At 41.3% G+C, this 18891-nt stretch overlaps 1 protein-coding gene across 1 annotated transcript in view; it reads right to left on the reverse strand.

Moving 5' to 3' along the window:
* The window catches only part of brinp1 (bone morphogenetic protein/retinoic acid inducible neural-specific 1), a gene marked incomplete at its 3' end in the record, with an annotated part of 87926 nt that overhangs the window by 57619 nt on the left and 11416 nt on the right, over positions 1-18891 (reverse strand). The window contains exon 2 of the mRNA XM_084572819.1: positions 1773-1963. Within this exon, the coding sequence (XP_084428945.1) occupies positions 1773-1963 (191 nt within the window). The remainder of the gene's footprint in view (positions 1-1772; positions 1964-18891) is intronic.

Consider the following 18891-nt stretch of genomic DNA (forward strand, 5'->3'; position numbering starts at 1 on the left):
GCTGGGTGTCGAGCTGCAAACCTGTCATACTGCTTGTGGGGGCATGTTCATTTTGATTTTCAGCCGCCGCGTTAATGGTGGTCAGGAGCTAAATGTTCAAAGTTTGTCCTGAAATATAAGTAGCAGTCTGACCAGCATAACACAATATATCATTTGGCAACACATCACATAATAAAAAATTGTGAAGCCTTCTTATTTCCAATAAGAACTCATCTGGTTGATCATGCAAGAAAGTGATTAGTTTAAAGTGTCTTCATTTGGTGGGCAGCCACTCTCCACACACGCAATTATCCATAATTTGAGGTTCCATAATAAGATGGTGAGAGTGTGTTTTGCTTTTTTAGTTATCAAGTGTTTCCACAAAAAATAAAAAAATTAATTTAAGATGAAGGACGTTGACTGTGGATGCCAATATCCTGATGGAAAATCCACTTCAGCCGCACGAGATGGAATACCTCCGCAGAACAGAGAGGCGCCTATCCCTCTGGTCAACGGTGAATCGATCCTTTGCAATCCACCAGCCGCAAGGACGCGGCTGACAAATCCACACAGCTGACCGTTTGAACTCTTCAGTCTTTTTTTGCCATGTTTGAAATGCCCCACTTGTCACGGTAGAGCTACGCGTTTACCAACACGTTTATCCGCCTTTGTTCATCTGGCCTCCACATCCAAATTCTACACATTCGCAAAGGTAGTTTCGTAAGTTGCAGCTCTAATTTATAAATTCTTGATTTGGAAGTAAGTTATTCGGTTTGCAAACATTTCTTCAGCCTGCTCCCTTTGTGATTTGGCTGGGATGTCAAATTCATTTTAGTTCAGGGGCCACATACAGCCCACCTGATCTCCAGGGAGCCGGACCAGTAACATAATAGCACAATAATGTGCTTGTACTCCTTTAGTGCAAAAAAGTACAAGCACATTACAAAAATCATCATTTAACCAAAAATTGTATTAACAACCTGCAGCGTGCAATTACGGCGGATTGCTAGCATGTACAGTTTAGTTCTTGGCCCCAGTGTCGTGTTATGTCCGCAACTCTTACTAAAACAGTGAGACCACTAGTGGTCAAGCTAGGATTAGCAAATACTTTTATAGCTAAGCCAAGAGAGCTGTCCTGTGATAGACTGGCAACCTGTGCAGGGTTTACCCCGCCCCCTTCGTCCAATGACAGCTAGGATAGGCTCCTTCCCCCCTTTCGACCCCTTGAGGACAAGTGGTGTGGTTACAGAAAATAAATAAATGAGTGAATTACTTTTCTTGAAAAATGGCCTCACCTCACACGGGCCACACTGAACACTCTGATGTCCCAGTTTTGGCCCGTGTGCTGTATGTTTGACACCCCTGCACTAGGGAATAACTTGTCCCCAAACTGCTTCTCAAAGCTCAACTGCCACTGTCGCAAGCAAGCAGATAAATAATCCAGGATAGTGTGGTACTTCTACTAAGTAATCATGCAGGACCATTAACATTTATATATTGTATGTATCTGCACAAATGCATCAAGGAACATTTCTTCACTGATACTTCTGTGCCACTCAATAAAGTCTGAATTAAACAAATTTATTATACATCCCATAGCTAGTATTAGCAGTTTTGCAGCCTAACAAGTTATGCTCCTTGAGAAAAGTGCCCTGCCTTACCCACAAAGTATTTCATTGGGTGAAGCATGCAAGCAAACCACGGACCATGAGCAAAAAGCATTTAAAACCGGCGTGGAAAAACTATTAATCAAGCATGGTAGTGAGTAAATGGAACGAGAGAACCTCTCTTACCTCCCAGGGTGGCCGAGATGAGAATGTGAGTTCCATATTTCTTAATGATAGTGTCAATGAACTGCTGAGTGGTGGGTCTGCGGCCCAGCAAGCGAACGCTGCGCTGGAACTCAGGCATGAGCGGCACGGGGTTCCGGATGAGGTCCCTTCTCTCGATCGCAGTGTTCCTCACCTTCCAACGTGCAAATTCCCTGCCAAGTCACGGGAAGAAAAACAAAAAAAAACACAACAGCTCACACCAAAATTACATAGTAAAACAGTATTAATTACAATTATGCTGCAGCCAAAACATTAATTATCGGGACTCCATCTCAACAATTCCATCTCGTGGGAAAATTAGCCACATCGGGTGGTGCAAACAGTGGCCTGTCAGGAGACAACAATAATGAAAAAAAAAAAGTTCAGATTGCTTCAAAGTTGTTTTAATTAAAGAGCAAAGGCACACATTTCTAATGAGCGCGGTGGCGATTTGTATTCTGTTCTGTTCGGCGTTCATTTATTCATTCTCACTCAAGTTAAAATAAAATCACAGTTTCTCGGATTGTAATTCGATCGGCTCTCTCCGATGTGGGTCTGCGATAGGGTCTGTTTTCATGAAAATGGCTCAAGGTCATTTTTCTCTGTATCGAGCTCTGACTTGGATCTAAAAAAAAAACAAAAAACATATTAACAAAGAAAGAAAGGCACCAGTGGCTAAAATACACCTAATTTTGCAGCTGAATATGTATTCCATGAACGTTAAAAAGGATCCTGTGAAATATTTGTGCTGCTGATGATCGAGGCGCACATTATAAAAAAAAAAAAACATTTCCGAAGGCAGACATTACTCAAGTAGCCCTGCCCTGAGGACGGCAAAACAAAACTGTTTTTGTTCAGCTGTGTGCAATGCAGAATGCAGAACAATTACTGAGTGAGTTGCTAATGCCTATATTGAGGAACTAAAAGTCAGTGATTAGGCAGTGACGTACTGTTTGTGTCTTTGTGTGACGAAATAGCCGGTACAGATAGTCGAATACCAATTAAAATGTTGTTATTTACACTTTTAAATCAGCCTTTTTTTTATTATTATTTCCCTTTTATTATTATTTTCTTGGAAGTGCACAGCCAGAGAGAATTTCTCATGTTTCAGCTCATTCTAATGGAGAAGTCATTAACTGCTAATTTAATCAGAAGTTGTTGTTTTCGTCATCTGTTCTTTCAGTCAATCAGATTGCTGTTTTTTTTCCCTTTCCACGTGGACTGCTCTCGCACAGTCGTACAGTATTCGCTCGACAGCTTTACGGGAGTGATATACGCTCGCACTTAAAAGGTGCGAGCGAGCGTGCATACAGATCAAGAAGTAGACGGACAGCTGCTCACGCCTCGCCCTCGCTGTTGAGCATACACCGTGTGCAGTCAGTGGTTCAGATTTTATACGAAAGACGAGGCCAATTACGGTGACTTGAAGTGCATTAAAAGCGAGCCAGAAAGGGCCTCGATAATTTAACCCTAAAAGCCCCAAAGCGTGCTCTAATTAAAGTTTGTGCTCTGTTCAAGAACTGCATTTACAAATTTGACGTGGAAAAAGAAACGGCCAACCAACTGGCAGTCAGACAGACTGGAACATGAAGGAAATGTGGCCATCCAAACATGTTTGAGAACATTTGAGAAGAGGTTTATTCGGCCTTTTAGATGCTGCATTTTAATCTTACTAAAATGTATTTAAATCGCTCTGGAGGAAATTAAGTGGAGGTCAATGCTTTCAACTTAATGAAAAGCAGAACTATAACAATACAAAAAAAAATAAAAAATTTATCTCAAGTTCATGCATGAGGATGCATCTTTCAGAGCAGCGATGACAGACTACGTGAAACAAAATTACAAGATTAAAGAGTGGGACTGTTTTCGTAACTCTATGATAGATTTTATTTATGTTACCTCATTTTAATACGCGCTGTAAATGGCAATAGAGAAATAACATGAGGTAAAACCCGACTGGAAGCATGTGTGCGTAATATATAGCTAAACACGTGGTTTAGGTCTGCCAAATATATATTTAATAGAAGATTATAGTAGCTATAGATTACAGAAGCTCCGATATGAATGAAAGTCACAGCAGAATGCTTCATCCGGAGCTCTCCTCCTGCATAGGTGGGTCCCCTCACATTGATCGGTCACTTAGTTTGAATTTCCTGACACGCAGTCAGCACTGTGTCGGTCTGCCAGGGCACGGCTTGACGGCAGCAATTTTTAATGCTCTATTCAGCACTCTATATATTAACATTTAAAGTCCCATTCCTTTCCTGCCAGAGGCCTGTTACGTAATCACACAACTTCACAACATAGACGACATTTCAAATGTAAAATCCTGACAACTCCCTGAATGGAGAGGTCGCTTTACGCATTTAGTAGGCCACTACCGAGGAGGGGTAAGAACGGAACAGAGGGCGACAGAAAGAACGTTTTGTAACGGCAGGCTTTCTTAACAGGCAGGAGAATGCACTGTCCTTATTGCGTCTTATTTGCACATTATTATACTGATTTAACATTATGTGATCCAGCCAGAAATTAAATAAATAATCCGTGGCAGATTTGCAAGAAGTCTTCCTTTTGAGAACTTTGCAATGCCTCAGCGCCGCGCAGACACAAGTGCTCATCTGGCAGGACAGGGCTCACCACTCTTGCTAGTACATGCTGATTCAGCCTCCGCTCCCGTTCCAAGACTTATGTACGCGTTGCTGTTATTTCCAAAAATCTGGGGCAAACATTCAAGCCTGGAGAACTGTGAGATAATTACAGATTTGCAGCCGGTGTGCCAACATTTCTCTGATTTCAATCTCTGCACGGCTCTCTAACTCCATGCGTCTCTCCCTTCTTTTAGATATCAGTGCATTTCAAGGCTCAGCCACTGCCAATTACTATATAAGACTTTATACGGCTGCCATATGTACTTGGGACCCTATGGTCCAGATTAGACATGCTAGCAGATGGAACCTGAGACATGATTCAGTGCTTTACAGCGCAGCTCCAAGAAAAGTTTAACGACCTATCAAAGGAAGTTAAGAGGAGATAAATGGCATTGAAGCTGCATAGAAGGAAGATAGCAACATAGGTGATTATTGCTTTATGGTGTTTAAGTAACTCATGTCGGAGGCTTAGTGCATTACATTTGCTTGTGTGGAAGTGCCTGTGACCTTGTGGATGTCGGCGACCATAAATAAATACTTAATTCACAATATTTCTTCAACCTGAGTGATCCCAGCTTAACTGTTTCTTTGCCAGAGATATAACTGAGGAAAAGGAAGAAGTGAATTTCTCCAATAGTGTGTGCATTCAGGGTTGTTATTTTTTTGCTTCCACCATGTTTCTGTCTCTTCTGGTGACTTGTCATGGGATGTTTACCCACTGACTGTATGGAAAGACGGATGAACCCTTTGTGATGTCAACAGTAAGATTTCTGAAGAGCGGGTTTGAGAGTCAGCATCTTTGGCTCTGGCTTTCGGCGTCTTGGGAGTGCCTGACCCCAACCTAGCTCTAAGCAAATTAAGAAATGGGCAAAGAAGCGGAGCGTGAGTGGAGCTGAGGTGGGCAGGTGACAGATAGCCCCCCGTTTAGGCGTTTACACATGGGAATCGATAGGGATTGACTCACATTTGGAGTGGCCGTTTGAGAAACTCACGTTTTTGTCACTTCCACATGGGATTTACAACGATCAATACCAAGCACAGCGTTAAAACCACTGACAGGTGACATGAATAACATTGACCATCTTGTGACAATACAATGTTCTGCTGGGAACCCTTTGGACGTGGCATTGGTGTGGATGTTACTTGGACATGTACCACCCACCTAGATCTGACCAGGCACCGCCACCCCATAGCAATGACACTCCTTGACAGCAGCAGCCATCCCCAGCAGGATGCAGCCCACACACACAAAAACGGTTTAGGAACAACTCAAAAAGGAACATGGTTGCTAATATTTTCCTATTGAGAGGATTATCAAAACGTCTACACCACCTCTCTCAATCCAGTCAGGTCGGACTGGAGCAGTCTCTTCTGATTAAGGTGGTTAATTATTAGGACAACACTAATGTCCTTGCAAACACAGCCATCCTCTTCATGAGTGAGCGAGTCTAATACTGCACATTCGGAACAAAGAGTAAAGGATTTGGTTTCCTTTGAAGAATCAGCTCAAGTCGGTTAATCCCCCAGTGCCCTCATTGAGACCACCATTTTATCGGCTTCCCTTCCAATGTTTATCTCAGCCCAGTTCGGTCAAGTAAACACGAACAGTGGTTGCTAGGAAATACATTATTGTAATCAAACTGCCAACTCCCTCATCTCAAATAGCTAGAGAGAGATGAGAATGTTTTCTCCACTAGAGATCAGCTTTTCTAATGAATGTACCGGTGTCTCCAACATGTCTTTGTCTATTTTAGAACTCAATCAAGACAAAGCCTGATGAAAAATATTGTCTGAAGCACATCGATTGTGATGAAATGCACTGTTTTTTTGTTTTTTTTTATGTATTCACACAGAACTTTCAGCTTTCACTTGTTACGGCGCAAATAGAGACGCACACATCAAGGCCAGCGGAGCAAACTCGCAGTAAACTCTTTCAAAGTCAGCACCTGTGCAATTTAGCCGGTGAAAGCGGCTTTGATTTGTTTGAATTTCTTGCCTTAGATATTAACACGAACTGTGCACAGAGTCTCGTGTTCGCGGCGCAGCCTGTCCTTGCCGGAGCCAAATTACTGCACAGATAATGCTTGTGGAAAGTCATCTATTTAGGATCAACTGGATGCAAAACGCAATGTATAACTAATTTGGCAGAATGAAAACAAATTAAAAATTAAACAGGCTGCATTAACACGTTTCTGCCAGTGTTCCAGTTGGATTATTTTGGATTAATTGATGTTTTCGAGGGCTTTAATGATTCATTCATTGCATCAACAGTGAATTATGCTGATGGCATCAACATGCTAAAACAGGAATGAATAGGGTGATTTACTCTGAGTTCAGGAAGGATCAACTGGAAATACTTTGAACCGAAATGATTATTTATCTCAAACAGTAGACCATGCTGCTGACCAGGAGATTAAATGGTATTGCTAAACATTTAAGGTATAGAAATTATCATTCATTCATCCATCTTCTGTAACCGCTTGTCCTGTGAGGGGACGCGGGGTCGCCTGGAGTTTATCCCAGCTGTCATCGGGCGAGAGGCGGGGTACACCCTGGACAGGTCGCCAGTCTATCGCAGAGCTAACACAGAGAGACAGACAACCATTCACACTCACAGCTACGGCCGATTTAGAATCACCAATGAACCTAAAGAACATGTCTTTGGACGGTGGGAGGAAGCCGGAATACCCGGAGAGAACCCACGCAGACACAGGGAGAACATGCAAACTCCACACAGAAAGGCCCAGTCGGCCCGTGGATTCGAACCCAGAACCTTTTTGGTGTGAGGCATCAGTGCTAACCGCTACGCAGGTATAGAAATTGTTTAAAATAGAATTGAGCTTAATATTATTTTTCTTTCAGAGGATAGGATTAGACCTGTCCAGGATGTACCCCACCCGATGACAGCTGGGATAGGCTCCAGCCCCCCTGCGACCTTTCACAGGACAAGATGAGAAGATGAGGATAGGGTTAACCAAATATTTCCTACTGGCCCTGCTTCTCATTAAACACAGGGGACACAGGATGGCTTTTATTGTGAAAGAGTGACAGAAAAAAAATAATAAATCATACATATACATACAAAACCAGTGTTTCCCATACATTGACAATACTATGGAGGCCCGCCAGGGGCTAATTTGCTCCACCATTGTCTCATAGCAAATCGGAAATATTTTTGCGCGTTTCAACCAACGCAAAGCACAAGCGTTGTTTTTCCCAAAATGCCATGCCCCCCCCTTACTTAGATCATCTCTTGACCATGGAGATTTACAGTTACGTAAAGAGAGTTGGATCAAAACCCGGAGGTCCAGACATAACGTGAACTAGCTTAATTTTGTAAGCGCTAGCTCGCAAAGTTAGATTGAAAGTCAACTGTTTGCTACAAAATTAGATTTATTCACGGATATTTATATAAATCTTACAGACCATACAATATCCATAGAATGTCACGTCTCAACAGCCTTACGTTTAGTTTTCCTGTATATGAACTGCACAGGCTGCTTCTGTTTGCCGCTAAATCCAATATACGTGGTACTATGGTAATTTACGAGGGACTGATGCTAAACGCAGGCTCTTCTTTTATGTGCCATATGGAATAGCATCATAGCTAGGGGCTTTTTAAATAAGACAGTAGAAAACAAGACAGAACAAGAAGACCATGTATTTTTGGTCAGTAGATCTGTTTTAAATATCGCAGGGCGTATTGGAACAAGGCGGACCAGGCACAGTGACCTGTTAAGAGCAAGAATTGCAGGCTGCACAATTCCAAGCTGAAAGCAAGGTCGCCTACTCCTTTAACACTTGTAACTATGAAACCAGGCCATTGAATCAAGGGCAACTCTTGGGGCAGCAAAACATCGAAAGAGCCTCTACAATGTGTAAACATTAAAATGCTGCAGTCTAATACTGTAGAAAACCATGTTTAACGTGTGAAGACTTGCCACATCGCTAACTTTTGTTTTCGCGATGCACAGCCTGTAGTCGTATTGCTTACTTCAAATTCTGAAGAGTGCATTTTAGTGCTTTTAGTGCGATCTATACCACTCTACAGAGTCTCCACACTAGCACAAATGCTCCCCATTAGCAATTCCAGCAGCCCGAATTAATATACGAGACGTCTATGTCCTGCCCATCCATTCCATCCGCGACAGTACATCTGGGGCAATGTATATTAATATTTCCGATGCTTTTATTTTGGAACTTCAAGTGCCTGATGAAGATGGGCCCTTTTCCCTCTTTCGGCCATCTTCTAGCCTCGTTCCATTTCACCTCTAACTGCTTTTAAAAGGGGGAGAGAGAGAGTGAGAGAGGGGAGCACATGGGAACGGTCATTACTGTAACTCACCCCCGAGTCCACCTGCTGATTCTGTGTTCTTTGTACTAATAATGCACTCAGCATCTCTTCCACATGGTGCCTGCTTTGCGTCAGTCAGGCCCATTTGTGTTAGCACCTGGAGATTTCGCTTGCGTCTGCATCTGCGGCCCCCGTTCTCAAGACCCAGCCTTCTAAATAGTTGCCATAACAATGGTTTGCCACAGCGCACGTCATTATCTTTATATTTTAAGGCTTTCTGTTTGCTTGGAGAGTTTTTTATATGACTTGTTTTGCCCAAGTTAAAGAGTGTTATGAATAACTTTGCGCTCCTTGTAACCAGAGAACAGAAGTGGACAGGAAGTGTGAATACGGCATGTCATAACACCTTCCAGGCAGCATGTTGTCTGCTTCAATTAGAGCTGGGCCGTATTGACATCCAGTGAATACTCCCTAAAGCTCTGACAGGGGCAGGAAATGACCATCATACAGTGTGTCACCACAGGCACTTATTTGATCCTGATGTCGGAGCCCAGATTGGGAAAAAGAAAATTGAGAGAGCATGACGGATATTCAAAGTGTGGCAGCACACAGGAAGGAGAGGTACGCTTTTGTTGAAAGAAAATCTCTAATTAATTGACTGGGAAACTGGCTTGGCAGCGCCCGGAGACAAGATGTTCTCGGGTGCCTCATAAATGACACCGGGAAACAATAAAAAAAAAACGTGCTATACTTGTTTGCCCCTGCCCTCCTCTCACACGGCATCAAAGTCTTGATAATGCATAACATATTCAGATGTGCTGTTCAGTTACATCTTGAACTGTGTCAGCGCCATGTACGCATCTGTAGCGCTACCACCGGCAAACAAAGCCCGTGCCATTTCCTCTTCACTCGAACAGCTCCCGCATTTATGATGAAATCTCACATCTTGAGCTCCGCGGCTCTTAATGTTATCAAAACGCCGACTTTATTTGAAGTAGACAAGTTGTTGTCGTAAAGGGCAACGCTGCGGCGCACGGCATTTCATAAGGATGATTTAAAGGAGGCACCTGCCGCTGGAAAAAATAAAAATAAAATTAAATAAAAATAATGCAACAACAAAAACAAGCTAAAATAAATCCTGCATGTTGAGTTCTTTATGGAGCGCTGGATCTTGAGTGACTGCGTTTGCTTACAGTGTAGTGTTTAATTCCCACTGGGGTCCTTTTAATAAATCAGCATCTGGAGGGTGTAATGTATGTACCACTAAACTTACATTAGTATAATTTAAAGAGCAACTTTGACAGTATTGTTAATAGTCTAAAGGCCTCCGGTGTTTTGTACAGCTTGGTGCATAACATAACATTTAGAAAATAGGAAGACAAGGGACTGCGAAAAAAAAATGGTTGCACTTCCTAAACCTTTCTTCCAATTTGGATGCGAGCACCCTTAAATTAAAGCCGAGAGTCTCAGCTTTAAGCACACGTCGATTATATAGCCGCAGTTGAACAGAAAATGTCCAAACATTTACAAACTTAATTGACAGTTCATTAGTAGTAGTACTACTGAATTGTGCTGTGTTGCAGCGACACGTGTTTCTGTTATTTTCACAGCCCCGTTTTAGTTGGGATTAGGCTAAATAAGAAATATTTTTGGGTTTTGTGCGATCCAATTTAACTGCACCGCAAACTGCACAATCTAAAAACGATCATACCGTTGAATCACCTCCTTTTTTGTGCTGTTTCAGCATAAACTGAACAATTTAACACTCGGGGATTGGGATTCAGGGAACGACTGTTAAACTGGAACGCATTCCTAGTTTACTAGTGTAACCCCTAATGTTTTGGTAAGTGAGTGCATATGGATGTAACTGCTGCACATATACATTCACATTTACATCTGTTCTGCTGTAGCTTGCAAAGACAGACACAATTTAAAAGCAGATTTTATAATTTATTGTATTTTCTTCACTGAACTGAATGTTATTTTTACATTTACGGTACCAAAAACACCGTCAGACTCCTGTGCACCTGTACATCATGTCTGCACATCTGTTCGCACATCATGCCATTTATGAAGCTTATAATGATAATTATAAGAAGAACACAGACTTGTGTCAGGGAGGTGATGATTCAAAGGCGCTGTAATTTTCCGTAGCTGCAGGTTGTTGCAGTTAATATTGTATTGTATTACATCATAATTTAGTGTTAGCAGTATTTTTAGCACGCCTTTTCACCTCGCACAAATGCCACTTAGTACGATGTAGTTTTTTAGAAAATGGAATATTTACTGCTTTGATGCTGTAACAAATTGTAATATTTGTTGCATACTGAGCAGTCAAAGCCATTTCCTGGTGTTTTCTAAGAATATTTAGATTCAAACCATTCAGTATCAGTGATTTTAGTGTTTGTGTTGAAATAATGACTATTTAAACTTATTATTTTAATATGGTTGTTATTCAGCAACATACTATGCCAAAGGGGAACTACTGTTGTTTACAACCTGGACTTTATTTCTGGCATAAAATACGATCGTTTACTCACCCATATAACTTTGGTGTCATTTGTTCGTCAGATTTATAGATCTGCATGTATCCATATAGTGGGAGTGACTGGGGCACCGAAACGCAGCCTCTAAATAACGCATTATCTGCCGCGAATCTCATTCATTTATCCAATATTCTGTTATGATACACTAGTGCTATTCCCTGTTGAGTCTGGAGTTACCTGTTATCATCATCCAGGTCTGTAGATTGACTTACTAACCTCTGACCTGGATGATGTCATCTCTGAGCGTGGCTTGTTTATCTGTAGTTTGCTACTGCTAGTTTTTTTGCAACATGTCTGAATTTTTTTCTGAATCTGAGGTTGTGGACTACGACTTTGTCTATGATGGACGTCCTTACCGTTTTGAGTATACGGATGCGGAGCTTGCTGAAAGGAGGATGCAGAAGCAGAGAGAGGAACAGCTGGCCAAAGAAATACAAACCGCTGCACGTCCGCGAATAGATACCGGTTAACTCCGGACTCAACGGGGAACAGCACTGGCGTATCATAACAAAATAGAGGTTGCGTTGCGGTGCCCCAGTCACTCCCACTATATGGATATACGCGGATGTAAATATCGTCCGAACAACACCAAATGACCGCAAAGTTATATAGGTGAGTAAACAATCATATTTTATGCCAGAAATAAGGTCCAGGTTGTAAAAAACAGTAGTTTAACTGGGAAGCTACGGGTGTAAGACAAAGATTCAGTTGAGTTGTTATTTATTATAGGTCCGTGTCATACGTAATAGTTACGGAATTAAGAAGCATCTCAAATCTTTGCAGTGTAAAAAAAATAGTGCTCTGTTCATTTATAGCAGCCATGCTTAAGTTACACTAAAAGTTTAATTTAGAGTCATATTATTTTATAAACCCTATTGTCTCCCTGGATGCAAGTTTTAGATGAATGTGAAACCTAATACCCCAGGCTTACAGTCAATGGACTCATCGGTGGACAGGAATCATGGACAGGAAACAGTTTTATCCCAGAGCAAAGAGAGCACATAGACAGCAGCAAAATCATTAAAACACCACTTTTCAAAATGTAACCAAACAATACGCATTTCCCCTTTAAGACTCCTGTTGGCTTCTTTCTGCCAGGGAAATGTAACACTTCACGGAAGAAGCTGTGTGCACGCGCGTGTTTGTTTGGGGCCCATTGATGTGGTTTCGTCGACGCGTCTGCTCGTCCTGATGTGCGAGGGAACAGATTGTTTTCATGCTTTGATAAAGGATGAACCTTTCATTTTCAGCCATTTGTTCCACTGCTTGTTTGGTAGGGAAGACTTGACAATCGCCGCTTGAAAAGGGATGCGATGCAACAACATCATTTTGAATTATTAAGACAAGTTTATCGTCACATAACAAAATACTCCCGGGAGTAGCGGCCCTTTTTTCCGACAGCCAAACAAAGCAGGCGCATGAACTGCTGTCTGTCGAATCTCTGAACTTAGACCAACTCAAGATGATCTAAAGTTTTCAAATGTCTGTTTTTTTTTTTTAAAAGAAATTTAAATGAAGCACTAGGACCAGAATTAATACCGTTTTATATGTGCCCATTAATAGTTATTGATCTCATTTTGCTCGCTTTAGTTTAGTTTTCACTGTTTACAAGGCTTACTTTTAGTTCAGTTAATTGCCTATATAATATAGGGGTATTTTTTCAGTGAAATTAAATTCACAATTACAATACATGTAGAGTTTCTTGAAGATGTTTCCCCACTTGTTTTACCAAGAAAGGTTTTTCTGATGGGCTACACTCACAGACGTTCCTATTTAAACCTCAGCTTCCCATCAGTCCTTTAGAACTGAAGAACCTACTCAGGTGAGTGGCGAAACGTCTTTAAGAAGTCCTACAAGTCCAGTTGCCTTTCTTAAAACGCTTTTTGGATATACTGTGACCTGGATGACTGAGAACCTTCACAGACAATACAAACAACACTTTGACTGTGACTGCATTTACAAAGTCGTAGATGACCCAGTTTCAATATGAATGTGCAATAACGCCTCCTCACGCTCGTTGTGTTGAGATATTTAACCAAACCACCGAAGACTAAGACATTTCCCGTGTATTTTTTTATTCGAGTTTAGTGAATATAAATAATTGCTCCAGCTATGTTTCGAGTTTTTCCTGTCTAGTTTTATTTCTGTCGACTGAAACACCAACCAAGTTGTATTTTTTTAGTTTTTTGTTAACTACAATGGGCTTCCTGTTTGTATACCACAGTCAGGATTAAGTGATGCGGTGACAAGATACGTGCAATACTAAATAAATTCAGTAGTAATGTTGTAGTGCTTTGACCACGTTGATTGACATATGACACAAAAAACAAAGGATTCTGAAAACCGGTGAACCCATGAGTAGCAGCAACTCTAGTGAAGGTATTTTACTTCCAAACAGAAGGCAAGAAGAGATTGTTGGTAGCATGAAGAGCTACCTCCAACCATACCCTACCAATAATTTCATGTTCTGCCTTTTTTCACTTGGAAACACTTGGAGTGGGGAATATACAAGAGGGTTACCTCGGCAACCAGAGCCTGGAACGTCCGCTAGCAACCACCCCTTGAATTGCTTTAAATGCGGACAGGGCTTAGTGTTTTTCTCGAGGTTACTTACTGCGCCAACGCAAACACAGCAGTGTTTATGGCAATGCTCTACTGCTGCGACTAGCACAAACTTAATGGTGTATCAAAACAACAATTCAAAAGAGGGAGCAGGAATATACAATAGGAATAGCAGTGATGTCATATTTGCTCTTAGACCACGACGAGAGTGAGTCATTTCTGATTTTTTTTTTTTACCAAAATGTTAGTGGAAGCATTATTTACGTGCTCACTCTGCTCTCTATCCTGGACAGAAATTTAAAATATGAAAACGAATGCGTTCAACTATGATGATTAATGCAACTCTCCTTTATAGAAATGACAAAGGTTTGGTAATACAGCGTGAGCCAAATGACTGATGGTGTAATAATATTAAAATTAATTAGCAAATTGTCCTACTCATGGGGACTTTGTGTTATAGCATCCTACATTATTTATGAAAGCCCATTAAAACATTGCAGAGTCTTGATTCTTTGCCACGCTGTTCGTTATGGAGTTGTGCTCATCTGACTGATAGTCGACACCATGAGGGTCTCAACAACCAAAAAATTAAATAAATACATAAAACGCTGGCAAGCTGTTAGCACTGGGGCTAGACTTTGATCCAATAATGGTAATTCCCCCATGAATGACTTTGAGAAGCGATTTTGTCTTCCCACACAGTATTCACATTCTGTACATGGTGTTCCCACACAGACACAGTGCTGCGTGATCTCATCTACTTGGATATGATACCCTCTCATGGAGGTAGGATAAATGTTATTACATCTAGACCAACACATGGCACAGCAGGGTTTACGACTGTCCATATGTGCTGCGTCGCGGTGCAGGGTTATTATTTTTGCTGAGCTGCCCTTTTGTGTCTGTTTCTTCCATGACTGTCCATTTTTAAATGGGAATTGCCGTTTTTTACAACCTGGACCTTATTTCTGGCATAAAATACGATCGTCTACTCACCCATATAACTTTGGTGTCATTTGGAGTCGTTCGGACGACATTTAGATCCGCGTATATCCATATAGTGGGAGTGACTGGGGCACCGAAATGCAGCCTCTAAATAACGCATTATCTGCCGCGAAACTCGTTCATTTCACCAATATTTTGTTATGATACGCTCCTCATCCATATACATCTGGCTCAAAACGGTAACGACGTCCATCATAAACAAAGTTGTTGTCCACAACCTCAGAATTGGAAAAATATTCAGCCATGTTGCAAAAAAATTACAAGCTGCGCGGGTTGCGCATGTCGCTCAGCGATGACATCATCCAGGTCAGAGGTTAGTAGGTCAATCTAGAGACCCCAGACTCAGCGGGGAATAGCACTAGCATATCATAACAAAATATTGGTGAAATTAACGAGTTTCGCGGCACATAATGCGTTATGTAGAGGCTGCGTTTCGGTGCCCCAGTCACTCCCCCTATATGGATATATGCTGATCTAAATATCGTCCGAGCGACTCCAAATGACACCCAAGTTATATGGGTGAGTAAACGATCGTATTTTATGCCAGAAATAAGGTCCAGGTTGTAAAAAACTGTATTTTCCCCTTTAAGAGACAAGATGGCTTCATTGTTGATTCAGGATGTCTGTAACTAGGAGAGGACATTTAAATTAAAAGGACATCGCTCATTAATTCTGAACCAATGTGAAACTTGGGACTTTCGTGGAACCTTTTGTTGCATGCTGTACGTTCTACACACGTCACTAACTGACCTTTCTGGAGAAGCATACCGTATAGCGACACAAAATAAATCAGTGCTGATTAGGTCTTTGTAATGTGGATAAACCAGAGTGGACATCTTTTACGTGATATCATGGAAGTGCATAAAAATAGCATGCCATTACCGGCATAATATGCGCTTCGTGTCTATGCATTTCAAGCTTTTTCCGTGTCGTCTTACAGGCAAGGTTAGGACGGGCTAAAGAAAGGGCAGGGCACGGCAAAAACCACATTCTGTATAACGTGACTGTCGCATGTTACTCATGATCAGGAAGATAATACCAGGCTGACCTAGTAAGTAAGGAACTAGAATATTTTCATCATCGACCGTGCATTACATATCTTGGATTTGCATGGTCATGTTCCCCAGAGAGGGATAATAACATTTATTTCTTTGGAGAAGACCTCGTTGTTCCTGCATGGCCACGGTATTATGTAGCACCTTGACAGAATGAAAAGGGGGGGGGGGGGGGGGGGGGGGGAAATGGGGGTGATACTACAGACCCTTCCTAGTAATAAGGAGGAAAATCCCGCTAATAAATCAAACAGACAGAGATACAATTGAAATCCTGCATGACTTTCAGCCACCGAAAATCATTCAAAATATTATGGAATGAATCTTAATCCTATGCTCCAGCGCACAGCGAAGAGCAACACGGAAAGAGGTGGGGTATTAGCACATCTGTTTGCTTTTTCTTTTTCCTTTTTAATTTCCACTTCAACACACAACAGCGCGTGCTACGTTTCCAAGCACATCAGAATAAATAGAGGATGAAATGGGGAGAGCCATTTTGGAAATTCTGCCGTACCATCAGCCTGGAGGAAGAGAGGCCACGTAAAAATATCCGAGAGACCGCTGTGAGCTAATGGGTTTGGATAAAATTAGGTATGTGTTAACAATAAATCACTTTAGACTCACTGTCAATGTTCCTGTGTGTCAGTCAAGATAGGGACAATACAAGACATAGCGTCTCACAGAAATAGTTGCATATTTTCCATCAGGTTCTGTTAGGTAACATTTTTATATGCACTTTAAAAAAAAGAAATATGACCTCACTATCTTGCATAAAAGTTTACAAGGCATTTAAAGTTGTATAAACTGGGCCATAATGTTGTTGGTAATACAGCAGACAAAAAAAAATGTTCAGGCAGTAACAGCAGCAACCTAATTGTCCCACTATCTGCCCAAAATTGCTTTTTTTTACCCCATTAACCATTATTCTCCCAGTTACACAAGCATCTCTCCAAGATGTGACATCATGCAACAAGCCTGCAGAGTCCATCTGTGTAAAGTGGTGGCATTAGGCCAGTAATGACCCTATTGTTGATGGTGCAGTGGAAAGGAAGGAATTACGGAGAGAGGGAGACGAAGAGAGAAAATCAGTTGTGCATGAAGGATTTTGACAAGGTTAATGTGATGTACAAGATCAACACTCGGAGACAGAAAGGCTGTCTTTAATTGTACAGAGACAGGGCCTAGTTTGGGGAGAATTTTGATGCCTTTGGTCAACTTTTGCACGGGCTTGCAATATTTTCCGAACTTCTCGTCTACAGTTTTCAGTAGAAAAGCAGAAAAAAAAATAATGGTTTTTCAAGAATTAAATTGAAAAGTTGTTCTGAATTGTTAAACGATTGTGTGAATGATTTTTTTTTTTCTTCTTTTTTTTTTAACTCCAGTGAATGCAGGGCCGTTGGAATAAAGCTTTTCGGAAAGTAATTCGACTCGGCCATTATATTATTTAATTCTGTGTCTGCAGAAAATAAACTGACCCCAGACAAAATCCTCAATAGGCTCGAGTTAAGGCAAAGGAGAAATAAACACCATTAATCTAATTTACTTAGGACCACAGCGACACGGTTAATGCAATAAAGTCTGCTCGGGGGCAACACAGCACACACTCGGTGCCTGGGTTTTGCTATGTGTTTGGAAATCCTCAATGAAACGACCATACGTTAATGCAATACATGCGCCGCAATACCTAAAAAGATCCCACATTCAATTGTAAGCATCTTAGTTACCCGCTATTAATTGGGGCATATCAGCAAATGGAATGTGATTGCCTAACTGGAATACGATTGTTGGCATAATAGTTTAGTCAGTGCAGTTTGTAATTGTGATGAGGCAATGAAATGAAAATGGATCTAATCAAAAACAATCTCTTAATTCGCCCTAATCTTGAGAATTTGTTGGGACATGGTGCCGGAAGCGAAGGCACGGGTGAGTGACACGAGCATGTGTTTGAATCTAATTAACTGTGTAATGTGAGAAGTTCTGCTGATGAACTCGTCTGACTGTGTGGGCAGGGGCTGAATGGAAATTATGAGCCTACGCAACAAACAACGGTGGGAGGGACTGACTTGCACTCAAATGAAAACGAGGATCATAAGGAATCTCAAATATCTTTTCCTGCAAAAGAGGAAGCTGAACGATCCGCTTGAAAAATGCAGTTCAGATTGCTTTCAGGGAGGCCAATGCACTTTTGAAGATTATTCCATCCATCTGCATATGCTCTCATCTCACATGTTAAGTCTTCCCGTATACAGTTGATGCAACACTTCATCACCTTCTGTGTCCTGTAATACAATCGCAAACGACGCGCTCCTACTCTACATATAATGTAAAAACCTCCCAAGGTCAAAGCATTCATGCAATAAAAAGAAACAACCACTGTTGTTAGAGCCATAGATGCAGCCTATTCTATCCCGTCCATTCGCTCCTGAACTCAATTTGCTCCATAATAACAGTCAGTCATACTCCAAATAAAATATCATTATGCTGATGATTTCTGCATACTGTATTTGTTGTGTGTGGGGAAAAAACTGCTTTTCAATTTCGTAATCCTTGTTATTTGTTGCATCTACCTAAATTTCATTTTGCTTCTGGATGACAACGTATTAATATTGGGTTGAGAAAAACTGTCTAGCAGTCAGGTTCAAGGATGAAAATTAGTTTCGTCAGCTCGCTGAGGACTGCAACACAGCCTGTGAAGAGCTCTGGGACAAATAAGGTGCTTGAGGATAGATATTAGCACCCTAGACAGTGATAGCTTGCAAAAAAACACCTTTGGATGCAAGTGAAAGTCTAGAAACACAAGCGTTGTTCAGTAAATATGCACAGTGAGCTGCACTGGGAAGCAAGTCTCAAAAAATTAATCTCTTAAACTTAAATCTTTGAGATTACCACTCTAAGTAAATATCTATTAAGTCACTATCTACCGCTAAATTAAGTAACAGCTCCTAAAAAGTTAAGGCATGTTGAGCTCCCCCTGGTGTCTGGCTGCAGTATAGC

The sequence above is a fragment of the Chelon labrosus genome, assembly GCF_963514085.1.
Source record: "Chelon labrosus genome assembly, chromosome: 22".
NCBI lineage: Eukaryota > Metazoa > Chordata > Actinopteri > Mugiliformes > Mugilidae > Chelon > Chelon labrosus.